The sequence below is a fragment of the Marmota flaviventris genome, chromosome 4 (assembly GCF_047511675.1).
Source record: "Marmota flaviventris isolate mMarFla1 chromosome 4, mMarFla1.hap1, whole genome shotgun sequence".
Lineage (NCBI taxonomy): Eukaryota > Metazoa > Chordata > Mammalia > Rodentia > Sciuridae > Marmota > Marmota flaviventris.
The window spans coordinates 74318549-74330812 of NC_092501.1; the positions used below are offsets into that span (position 1 = coordinate 74318549).

General features: G+C 44.7%; 1 protein-coding gene across 2 annotated transcripts in view; it reads right to left on the reverse strand.

Moving 5' to 3' along the window:
• Nucleotides 1-4344: 4344 nt before the first annotated feature.
• Chat (choline O-acetyltransferase) overlaps nt 4345-12264 on the reverse strand; it is a 48450-nt gene continuing 40530 nt past the window's right edge. For both annotated transcript variants that reach the window (XM_027947905.2, XM_027947904.2), the window contains 4 exons: nt 11325-11466; nt 11136-11198; nt 6632-6769; nt 4345-4614 (listed from right to left, as the gene is read on the reverse strand). In XM_027947905.2, the coding sequence (XP_027803706.1) occupies nt 4345-4614; nt 6632-6769; nt 11136-11198; nt 11325-11466 (613 nt within the window). The remainder of the gene's footprint in view (nt 4615-6631; nt 6770-11135; nt 11199-11324; nt 11467-12264) is intronic.

The window sequence follows — 12264 nt, forward strand, 5'->3', positions numbered from 1 at the left end:
ATACCTCTAGGAGGTCTTGGTTTTGTGGAGGGAGTTCCTAGCTGCTTTTCCCACCTTCCATGGGCTACGTGGCCTTTCAACTGGCAGCAAGGGTAAACCCCACCAGCCCCACTGCGGTCTGGGTCTGTCTGACGCACCTTTAGCTTCTGCTTATTGTTGTGTTTTGAACATCCTTCAGTTTATTCTGAAATGTGAAGATTCCTTCCTTCCTTCCTTACCTCCCTACGTCTTTCCTCCCTCCTTTCTCCCCCCCTTCCTTCTTTCTTTCCTTCCTCATTTTCCTGGGGATTGAACCCACAGTGTTTTATCTCTGAGTTACATCCCAGCCCTTTTTTCTGGGGATTGAACTCAGGGGTATTCAGCCACTGAGCCACATCCCCACCCCTATGTTGTATTTTATTTAGAGACAAGGTCTCACTGAGTTGCTTAGCACATCACTTTTGCTGAGGATGGCTTTGAACTCAGTATCCTCCTGCTTCAGCCTCCCAAGCCACTGAGATTACAGGCATGTGCCACTATGCCGGCCCCTTTTCTCTCTTGACCCCTATAGCTTTTATTTTTATTTTATTGTTTTTTTTAAGAGATAAGTTCTCAATACAGTGCCAGATTGGCCTCAATACAGGCAGAGATACTCCTGCCTCAGCCTCCCAAGTATCTGTGACTACAAGTGTGTACCACTGCATCCAACTTCCCTATATCTTTTAGACATCTGCCACTATTGCTGGCAAAATACAGACAAAGGCCAAAGAATTGTTGATCCAGTTCACAGAATTTACAGCATTATATTTTATAGCATTTGTCAGTAGATACAATGACCGGTGACATCTTTCTTGGCATTAGGTTTTATTGAATACAGAGTTACGGTCTTTTAAATAAGTTGAATAGAATGCTTTCAATATACAGTCCTTTAATCATACATATATTTCTTTAAAGCACAAAACTATAAATTAAGATGGAAAGGCTATAAATACACATGTACATATTGCCATAAATCTATAACTATTTTATAAAAATAGAACTCAAATATTAACTTTATATATTTTGGCAACTTAGCAGTATTGTAAGGTGGCCACATTTATTATGCATCATTGTTCCAAATGACTGTCTCATTTTCCATCTCTTTGGGGACACATGGAACAATCTCCTTTCCCAGAGTCCCCACAGAAATGCCCTTGGCCATGGCTCAGTGTTGCCTTTGCATAAAGACGTAGTGGACCCATCTGTTCTTGGAGGGGGAAGACCAGCTTCCAGCCCCTTCCTCAGAAAGAAGAGGTGTTCCCTCCAGCCAAGTATCTGTCACCTATGATTCTCAAACCCTCACAGTGAATGGTTTAATATCTGACTATACAGAGTGAGTTCCCTTTCCCTATATTCAGAGAACAGCAGCTATGAACTTGGTTCTGTCTGAGCAGTGTGAACAATGCCTGCTGGGGAAAGCCATTCTGAAGGTGGGCGTTACTGTCCACCTGCCACACGAGACCTTTGCGCACGTGGTCTCCATCCCTCAGAGCCTGGCAAGATGGGGAGACTGTTGTTCTCATTTGACAATGGAGGGAATTAAGTCTCTGGGCATTTAAATCACTTGGCCACGTTCAGTGTGGCTGCCTGACCCTACTGTCAGAGAATTTTGTCTGCAGAAAAATCCACTGAGGGGAACTGGAAGAGAACTCAGATCTGGCACTGAGGTCACTGAGTGAGATCAGACAGGTGGCTAGCATTCAGAAGGTAGACTGCAGGTCCCCAGAAACCCTAGGAGTCTTTGGGCTGCGAGTTGCCAAGAGAAACTGGAAGGTAGGCATCAGGGGAAGCCACAGGGATCTACAGACCAGTGGCTTAAGTTTAAATGTTAGAAGCCAGTGGCCAAATCTCCCCCATCATCCAATAGGAGCTCTTCCTCCTAAAACCAGGGTCTCAAGGACTCCTCTCCTTTGGGTTGCTTGTGTTCTCAAATAGCTAAGCAAGGTCAAATGCCTGCCCCACCTTAGCCCACCTGTGGCAACCCAAAGCCAGTTGCAGACAGCTTTCACAGTGGCACAGAGAAGGGACTCTTGTAGTATCCCTGGGTCAGAGTGGATGGAGCGCTTAGAATGACACAGAGCTCACCAGGATTGGGGAGGGGGCTTTTCTAGGAACTCTACAGGAGGGCACAACAGCATAGTAGGGGGTGGGCTCTGCCTGCTCCTTGTACTTTAGATGTTTTACTTTCCCATTCTGCGTCCTCTGCCATTTAGACTTCCAACTAAAAAAATTGATCTGATTTACAGAAGCTGAGAGTAGAATGATGATTCCTAGACATAGAGGAGGGTGGGAGAAGGAAAGAGCAGAGGCGGGTCACCAGGTACAGGGTTATGGTCAGACAGAGGGGTGAGTTCTGGTGTCCTGTTGCACAGGAAGATGACTGGAGTCCATAGCACTGCGTGGTTTACTTCAAATCTAGAAGAGGGGATTTGGAATGTTTGTACCGCAAAGGCGTGATAGGTGCTGGAGGTGTTAGATCTGCTAATTACCCTATTTGATCATCACATAGTGTATACGTGTATTGAAACATCACATTGCATCTCATAGTAAGTACAATTATTATCTGTAACTTAAAGAATTTTAAGGTGCCTCTCACACCTCCTGTACAGTCACAGCCCTGCAGGACAATCGTAACCTCACCTCCCTGTCTGGCTCTCTGTCAGCTGTCCCCTCAGGCCCCAGAGGCCAGAGGAGAGCCTTGTATTGGGCTCCTTCAGAATCCCTGAAGGGGAATCTTCCAAATAAAGAAGCCCAGACACTTAAAGGTATCATGCTTGAGCCATGGAGGTCATTTCTGAAATTAATGTCAATCTGATTTTCTTTTTCTTTTCATCCACCCCCTCTCCTTATCTACCTCCCTTTTTGGTACTGGGGGTTAAACCCAGGGACATTTTACCACTAAGCTACATCCTGTCCTTTTTATTTTTTTTTTTATTTTGAGATAGGGTTTCACTAAGTTGCCAAAGCTGGCCTCAAATTTTTGATCCTCTTGCCTCAGCCTCCCACATTGCTGGGATTATAGGTATGCACTGCCATGCCTGGACAGAATGGTTTGCTTAAAAAAACTCTCTTGAAAACAAACAAAAAAGAGTAAGGTGCAGTGGCACATGCCTATAATCCCAGGAACTCTTTTGAGAGGCTGAGGCAGGAGAATTACGAGTTCAAGGCCAGCCTTGGCAGGTTAGAGAAACCCTATTTCAAAATAAATACAAATTTTAAAAGACTGGGGATGAGCTCAGTAGTAGAGCAACCCCCCTAGGTTCAATCCCCAGTACCACAAAAATATGTTTTTAAATAAAAAGTTTTAAACAAAAGATAAATAATAAAATAATAACAACAATAGAAAAACCTAAAGCAACTCTCTTTGGCCTCCACCTATTGGCACCAATCACACACTGGGCCTGTTTAGTGTGAAGCAGGGGTGAAACAAATAGAAAAAAAAAAACTGCAAAAGGCATGACCTTAGGAAGTGAACCTGTCCTCCACATGTCCACTCTGCCTGCTCAGGGCCACATGGTTTGCTCACTTTGAACCGTCCCTGATGCTGCCTGAAAAGCTGAAGAGTCACAAGTCACAGGGTCAAGGGAGACAAATTTTTTTTCTTTCTGAATAGCTGGATAAGATTTTTTGAATGCAACAGAAGGTTTCTCCCAGGGAGTGAAAGGAGAAATGTGTTTGGGACATAGGTCACTGTATTTTATGAACTTGGGGTGTGGTGTGTGGTGTGTGTGTGTGTGTGTGTGTGTGTGTGTGTGTGTAGAGGGTAGAGCAGGCCTTGCAGGACTGTATGGCTTAATGGAGATGCTGTGAATGCCAAGGTCTGATACTTTAAATCTGAAAACAAAGCCCCCTGTCCCTCCCCCAAAGAAAAGAGGTAATAACCCAGAGCTAGCCTCTGCCTTCATGCTTCATTTGGGTACACTGCATGTAACTGAGTGACTCATTATTTCATTGGGCAGAAACATTACCTGGGCACGCTACGTCCTGCTGGGGAGGGACACATGAGCAGTAAGCTTCTGAGGACTATGGAAGGAAGACCTTGATGGGGATCTCCTACCTCCAGGCCACCTTCAAGCCAGTCTGGTTTCCCTTCCCAGTGCACAGACCAGAGGGCACCTTGATGAATAGTGATGATTCCCATGCATAACGAGGGACCCTTTCTTGCTAACACTGCAGCCTTGTGTGATGCCTCTAGGTGACCTGTGGGTTGGGTCCTGAGGAGAGGGGAGCTACAGAAAGCTGGAGTGAGGGATGGGAGCAGGGATTTGGCAGGGTCTAGCAGCCTCAGAAGGCTGGGCTCAAGGAGCTGAAACCGAGTGGCAGGAGTCAAGGCTGGTGCCCCTGGCTGGGCCTCATGGCTTTTTCCTTTGTTGCCAATGACTTGCCGTCAGCTGGCTGCAGTGAACTGCAGAGGTCTCTCATGTCGGTAAGGCTTGCTCCCACAGCTTTTGCAAACTCTGTAGAAGAGGTTTCCTTGCAGTTGTGAAAACTGGAGATGCAGAAGAGGATGGTCTCAGGCTGAGGGTTGTAGCAGGCACCGTAGCCATTGGGGACCACAGGACCATAGCAGCAAAACATTTCCATGGTTGTGGGCACCTGAAGAAGAGATCAGGTCAGCAGCAGCTTGTTCTGAAATGCAACCTGTGAACCTGCTAGAATGTGGGGCGTTCCAATATCCCGGGGCCTCTGCTGAGTATTTGCGTCCATATTTTCCACTCCTGGGGTTTGACTGAATTAACCAAATCAACTGATTGCTTCAGCATGGGTGGACACAGCCAGAGTCATAAAAACAAATGCATCTAACTGCATGATTTCAGAGGGAGAGGGACCCCAAGCCCACTCCCCAGTGTACAATCTGCTCTACTTGTGGAATTGGAAGCTCCCAGGGTGACCTGGTGCTGGGGCTTGGGCTGAGTCTCTTCTTCACCTGGGGGCCATTTGAGGCACAGTGGCAATCAGGGTAATTTACTAAATGGCACCCTGGTGGCACCCAACTGTTAGATGGCTTCCCACAGGGAGTAATTTATGAACTGGAGGAAATCTGGCCCATCTTCTCTGTTGATTTCCCCCAATCCTTAATTACTGTCAGTATTGCCTGGCTGGTCTGATTTTTCTCTCCACAGCCTGGCCATGCACAATTACCCAGGATCGGGCTTTTAAAAGGTTGCCATCAGCTGGAGTTTTAGTTTTGTGCCTGATATGTTTTAAAGTCAGAGTGCTAAGATTTTGTAATCTGGATCATAAACACAGTAAGTGTGTTTCAGAAGGCATTCAAGTCATGAATGCTACTTTCCAGTGGGAAAAACAACCATCAAAAAACCCACACCCTAATTAATTAATTAAATTAGCTGTCCCTAGGTGTGGGACAGGGTTTGTTTTTAAACCTAACAGGTTTCTGGTGCTGAGTTCTGGTGCTATGTTCTCTGCCCTTCTTTAGTGATACTGGCCATTTTAATGGGGCAGAACAAACCATTAGTCTTACTAATAGAGTCACCGCATTGTCAGATAAATTTGCCGTGCAATAGCCGAAGGCCATAAAGCCATTCCAAAGCACTTTTTGCCCATGGATGGTTTCCTGAAGAATTTATGTTGTTATGTTCTGTCCTCGTTTATTCATGTCGGCAAGCTCACTGCCGTAATGACAAAATCAAATTACTGAGTGGGCTTTTATCCTCAAACACAGCTTTATCAGCCCCTTTTATTGCCCATGTCCAGCCGTTCACAGATGAGGTGGAGTTTTAGTAAATTGACGAGTGTGGGGGTATTCCTCCCCTCGACTGCTGCCTCCCGCTAATGGATTTCATTCTGTCTCTGTGACAGTGGTCCTCCAACAGAAGGGGCCTGTCTGTAGCACGGATTAGAAAATATTGGGCTGGCCATTCACCTTCTGCTATTGGTGGCATGACCCTTTATAATAATGCCTGTGACTTGTGTGGAGGGCCCATTTAAGCCTGTTGGGCTTCAAAGTCTTTGGTCCCCATGGTGGGACACTACCTCTCAGGTTGAAGGCAGTGCCGCATAATGGTTAGAGTACCGGCATGGGTCTGTGTCTACCTTGGCTAAAATGGAGTCTGTGGTTATTCTCATTTAGGAGATGGCAAACCAGTACTCTGAACTTTTAGATTATTTTGCCAAAGGTGACATAACTTGTAAGAAGCAGAGACAGGCAGAGGAGGGAGGGATGGAGAGAATGGTTAATGGGTATGGGGTGAGGGGGTGGTTAGATAGGAGTAATCAGTTCTAATGTTCTATGGCACAGTAGGGTAGATGGTTGACAACAATTAATGAAATATTTCAAAATGGATAGTAAAGAAGGTTTTCAATGTTCCCAACACAAAGAAATGATAAATGTCTGAGGTGATAGATATGTTAATTATCCTGATCTGACCATTACACATTGTATATAAGTACTGCAATATCACACTGTACCCTGTAAATATGCATAACTACTATGTGTCAATTAAAATTTTAAAAAAATTTTGAAAGAGGCAGAGGTAGAGTCAGAACTTGCCTGACTCCAGCCAGTGGGCTCTCAACTACTGAGCCCTCTAGAAAGCTCACTGCTTACACTCTGGGTTCTCTTGAGTCATGACTGTGCATACAGGGGCTGTACCTGGCTAGTGGAGAGGACAAATCGGTTGCTCATCAGATATGTCTCATCTGTAAACATCTCAGGTGGCTCCTTGTACAGATCCCGGGCCAGCTCCCGCAGTGCTAGCAGGTGGTTGTCGATGGCCATTCCTGTTATGGCCTGGGTGGTTGGGGACAAAGAACAAGAGATGGGACATGGGCTCCTCTATGCATCCTTTTCCCTTCCTCTCTACTCCACAACACTAATGGTGACTCCAACAGTCATGGCTCATGCTTACCCAGTGCTTGCTGCAGCCAAAGTATATGAGTGGCCACTTAGTATCACCACTTTACCTCTGCCCCTTGGGCCCGGTGCATTTCTGCAGGTACAGGATGAGTCCAGAGCAGGTTGGACTGTACCCTGAGGATGTCTGAGTTAAAGGTCATCAAGCATCCACTATACACCCACATCCACATGGTGCTCTAATGGAGGAGTGAGGTTAACCTGGCCAACCCAAGTACCAACCTGCTCAGACCTGGGAGGGAGTTTGGGGAGAAGGTTGTGTGCTGGGTCCAGGGACTGCTGAGCCCCATTCAAGCATTGGGAAGGGTGTCTCTGATTGTCGTGGTGGGGGGACTCTCTGATCACAATCAATGCTTCATCCTTTAGCAGGAGACTAAGGAAGGCAGGCCAGAGAGCAAAAGGTCTGTTGCTGAAATCTTCGCCACTTTGTGGGCCCCAGATCAATTCACTTTATCTAGATTCGTAATCTAAGAAATCATTTTGAGTCAGGAGCTAGATAACTTAGCAGAGGCTCTGCTGACATTTTCAAGGGAAAGAGCTACTTGAATAATGAGATATTTTCTCTTTTAAAAAAAAAAAATTACAAAGATAAACTCTTATCAAATCATAGGCTATAGAGCTAGGGCTTCAGAATTTTAATGCAGGAGGGACTCAGAGGGATGGTGTGTCTGGAAGTGGGACCAGGGCACTAGTTCTGGCCTTACTTTATTTGCATACTGTTGTTATTATTATTATTATTATTATTATTATTATTATTATTTATTATTATTACATGTTTATCTGGGGGCAATTGGGGGACTGTGGAGACTTGCAAGGAGGGCTATCCCATCCCTATAGCAGTAAACTTCAGATTAACTTCAGGGTAAATGTAAATTTGGGGGTTTCATAGTTCATAAATTGGCCATTTCCTGCTATAGCCTGTCACAGGGGGAAAACTTCCTTCCCTGTAAACTTTGCTTAGGTTTACAAAGCACGTTTTTGGGATTTGACAGCTGTTCTCTTTCAGTTGAGAATGAATGCATAAAGATGATGCATAAGGTCTTTTGCTAAATCTTGGCCACTTTGTGGGCTCCAGATCAATTCACTTAATCTAGATTCATAATCTTCAGAGGCCCAAGGCTCTCTAAAGGCACCTAGTTAACAGTCTGAAAAGACAAGGTATACAACCAGCTCACTTTATATGTTTTATTTATTTATTTATTTACTTGTTTGTTTGTTTTGCAGTGCTGGGGATTAAACCCAGGACCTCATGCATGCTAGGCAAGCACTCTACCACTGAGCGACACCCCCATTCCCCCATCTCACCTTAGATGTGCTCCATTAGGACAGACAGGAAGAGCTATGAGCCTGTCCATAAAGGAGATGGCTCTTTTCATTTCTCAGGCTACCTCTATTTAAGCTCTGATTTGTGTTGGTCCAAAAAAGCAGCCGCTTTCTAGAGCAGCTGATCCACCTCTGTTTCACCAACTCTGTATCAACTGCAGCAAGAGCTGAGTTAACAGGATGTTTAGATTAGAGCCATGAATAGTTATGACTAAAACGACTCATTTAGGGAAACTTTCAGTGCCCACCATATGCCTGGTACTGCGAGGTACTGAGCAACAATGGAGAACAGAGGAGTCAAAGTCGGAGCCCTCATAGAGCTTATGGTGTAGTGGGGGTTGGGGGACAGGGAGCCACCAACCAACAAAAAACATATCATCATAAATGAGGAAAGAGATGGGAAGGAAAAGTATAAGGTGATAAAAGAGTTCATGAGAGGGCACCTAAACCACATTGTCTCTGTTATCCAGTCTCAGGTATTCAGTTATAGCAGTTAACACTAACAAATCAACAGCCCTCTTCTTTTCAACCCCCATATCCACCCTGTTTTGGTGAGTGTCCACAATGCCTGAGACACCCCAAGGCTCTGCAGTGCAGTTAATTGGGGACCCTGGCTTCTCTTGCTGTTTGCTAAGTCAGTTGCTAGCTATTCTATTTCTAGCTTGGACACTATGATGTCACCTTCTTTCCCATTCTCTTTGCCCTACTGTATTTATGGGTCAAAAAATTCCTGTCTTTTTAGAGAGTTTCAGAGTGAGTGCCTTAAACCCTTGTGTTCAGTTTGGCATGTTAAATCAAAAGTTTGCGTGGTCTTCTTTAACCCCTCCCCACGTTGCCCAATGGAAGCCCTTAATCAATTCTCCTTCGGTGTCATAGAGCTTCCTAATCAGCATTTCTGCTGGTTGGCACACCACCTACCAATCCCACTGGTCCTTTGTATACTCCATACTGGGGTAAGCTTTTAACAGGAAATCCAGCATCTCCTGCTCCTCTGTCCTTTGTCAGCTGTACACACAGAGCTGCTTTTAATCAAATGTATCTTATTCTCTCAAGACTCTTTGCCTTTGCACCTGATGTTCCCTTCTTGGGTTATCCTCTCCTCTCTTCATCCTTCAAGTCTCATGTGAAGCGCCACTTCTTCTGGAAAGTCTTTTTTGGATTTTCCAAGCAGAGGAAAGAGCTTCCTTCTCCATGTTTGCTATTTCCTCCTGAGTGCTCTTTTCACAAGGGATTGGACTTGACTTTGAACAGCCTCTCCTCCAACTATATACTAAGCTCCCCAAGGATAGGGTTTATAGGCTTCAGTTTTGTTTTGTTTTTTTAGTACCTAACACTTCTCCTGGCCTATAGCAGGAAAATACAACAACAACAAAATATCCACTGAATACAGAATATAAACTTGCTGTAATTTGAATCTGAAATGTCTCTCAAAGGCTTGTGTTAAAGGCTTAGTCCATAGGTTGGCACTATTGGATGGTGGAAATTTTAAGAGGTGGGCTTCATGGGAGGTCTTCTGGTCACTGAGGAAGGGGTGTGTGCCCTTACCAGGGATAGTGAGAACCCAACCCCTCCTCCTCCTCCTCTTTCTCTTTTGCATTCCACCATGAGGTGAATGGCTTTGCCCCACTATGGGCTCCCATCATGATGTGCTGTCACCAAAGGCCTGAAAGTCATGGGGCCAACTGACCATGGACTGAAACCTCTGAAACTGTGAGCCTAAGCAAATATTTTCTCTTCCTATGTTTATAATCTTGGGCATTTTGTTATAATAATGGAAAGCTGACTAGCAGAGTATTTAATTTTTCCCCTACAGAACAAACATAACTCTTCAGATAAAAGGGACATAGCAACTGAGAAGAAGTTGCTAAAAATCCAGAGCCAGGTACGGTGGTACACACCTGTAATCCCAGTGACTCAGGAGGCTGAGGCAGGAGGATCACAAGTTCAAAGCCAGCCTCAGCAAAAGCGAAGTGCTAAGCAACTCAGTGAGACCCTGTCTCTAAATAAAATACAAAATAGGGCTGGGGATATAGCTCAATGGTCAAGTGCCCCTGCATTCAATCCCCAGTACACCCCCCCCAAAAAAAAACCCCTCAGAAATGTATTATAGTTGCTTTCAAATATATAGAGTAAAATTTGATCAAAACTTTTCATATTATCCTTCAAAGACTGTATTGGAATGATTTTCTATCAATATATTGATTATCAGCCCAAGCAGATGCTTATTCTCTATTGTTTGCATGCAAGTGATGTCTTTGCAGTGCCAGAAAATAAATTATTTCCCTAAACCAGGGAAAAGGCCCCCTTACAGTTTTTTTTAATATTAATTTTTTAGTTATAGGTGGACAAAATATCTTTATTTTATTTTTATGTGGTGCTGAGGATTGAACCCAGTGCCTCATGCATGGTAGGCGAGCACTTTACCTCTGAGCCACAACCCCCACCCTTCCCTTACAGTTGGAATTCATGATTAATTTTCAGTGCGGGTAGCATAAATAAACACATGGAAATTAAAAGCAAAAATCAAACCTAGGTGGGAATAAATACTGCCTCCCTCGCAAATGCAAGTACAATTGTGAAAGGTACACAAGCTGCTTCCATTTGTCAGCCCAGAACCCCGTTCCCTCACATTTGACCTCTTTTGTATAAACTGTAAAGTTCTATGTATATTATATGTTATTATTAACATTACGGTTGTTTCAAAGGACTCCTAATACTCTTATAAAATCTGAGGAAAATAAGGAACAGGGTGCTCTCTATGTTCTAAAAACAAGAAAAGAAGACTCTGAGAGGGAGGTGGCCAAACCACTGGCAGTTGGAGATGCTGTTCTCACCCAGGGTCTTGTGCCACAGCCCCAATCCTGGCAAGCTCTGGCTCTGGGCACAGACTGTGGTCACGAGGAGGCACAACATCACTCACCATGACTGTGTACTCAGTCTGGGCTCGAATGGCATCCTTTAAAAGCAGCAGTTTCTCGGAAGCCTGTCAACAGAGCAGAGGGTCAGCACACAAGGCTTTAAGGAGCTGATGTCCAGGAGCCCAGCGGATGGACAGCTCACAGTGGCCTCAATGTCTCCTTGTATCTCCTTAGGATGGTATGGGACTTACTGGAATGGCAGCCTTGTGGTCAGTCATGGCTCTCACAAAAGTCAATGCCTGTGGGGTGGCAGATCTGATGTTGTCCACTCGCCCCTCCCGGAATCGGCGAATGGATGCACTCTCATAAGTGGGCACCAGTCTCTGGTGGAGCCTGCAGAAGATAAAGGATGAATGGCAAATGGTAATTTATTCTCAAGGAATCATAAACACTGAAAGAAAAATAGCCTTGGCAGGCTTTATTTTTACAGTCCTGACTTGACTTGGCATAGTATTTCATTTTAATGTTAATAGAATTCTAGAGGAGAATTCCCGAAGATGAATGCTAGGGGGTCTCTAATAGGAAGAGCTGTGTACATTTTTATACATTGGAAATGCTGTGTTGATATAAAATAAGAGATGACTGGTTGCTTTTAAAAGAATTCCCAATCTGTTGGAAAACCTGGAATTTCTAGTGAGACCTGATGAGTGAGTGATTAATAGCACAGAATGGAATAATTGCACCATTAATCATTTACACCCAGGAGGGAATCCTATTTTATTTAAAACAATTCAGCCATGGCCTCTGCATTAAGGCAGGGAGGGGTTTTAGTGATGTTGAGTGTAAACTGCTGCCCAGGTCACCCTTTCATGGCTGTGCCTCTCCTTTCTTCACAAAGCAGACCTGAAAGAGGTCGTTCACTTGACCCGCGTAGGAAGGTGTGTCTGGCATCTGTATGGATTATTTTGACAACCTGGTTATCCCAGCAGAGCTCATGATAGTGGCCAGAATAACAGTAGCTACTCCCCACGACAATCAAGGGACCCTTCTTTCCTTGTGTGTGAGAACCAGGTAAGGATCCTCAGGTTTGCAGCTTGGCTGGCACACCCCCTTTCCTACCAGTCAATAAAATCCTTAGTGTTGAGGGTGAGAGAGCAAAAAAGATACAGAGCTCAGAAAGGGATAGGGATC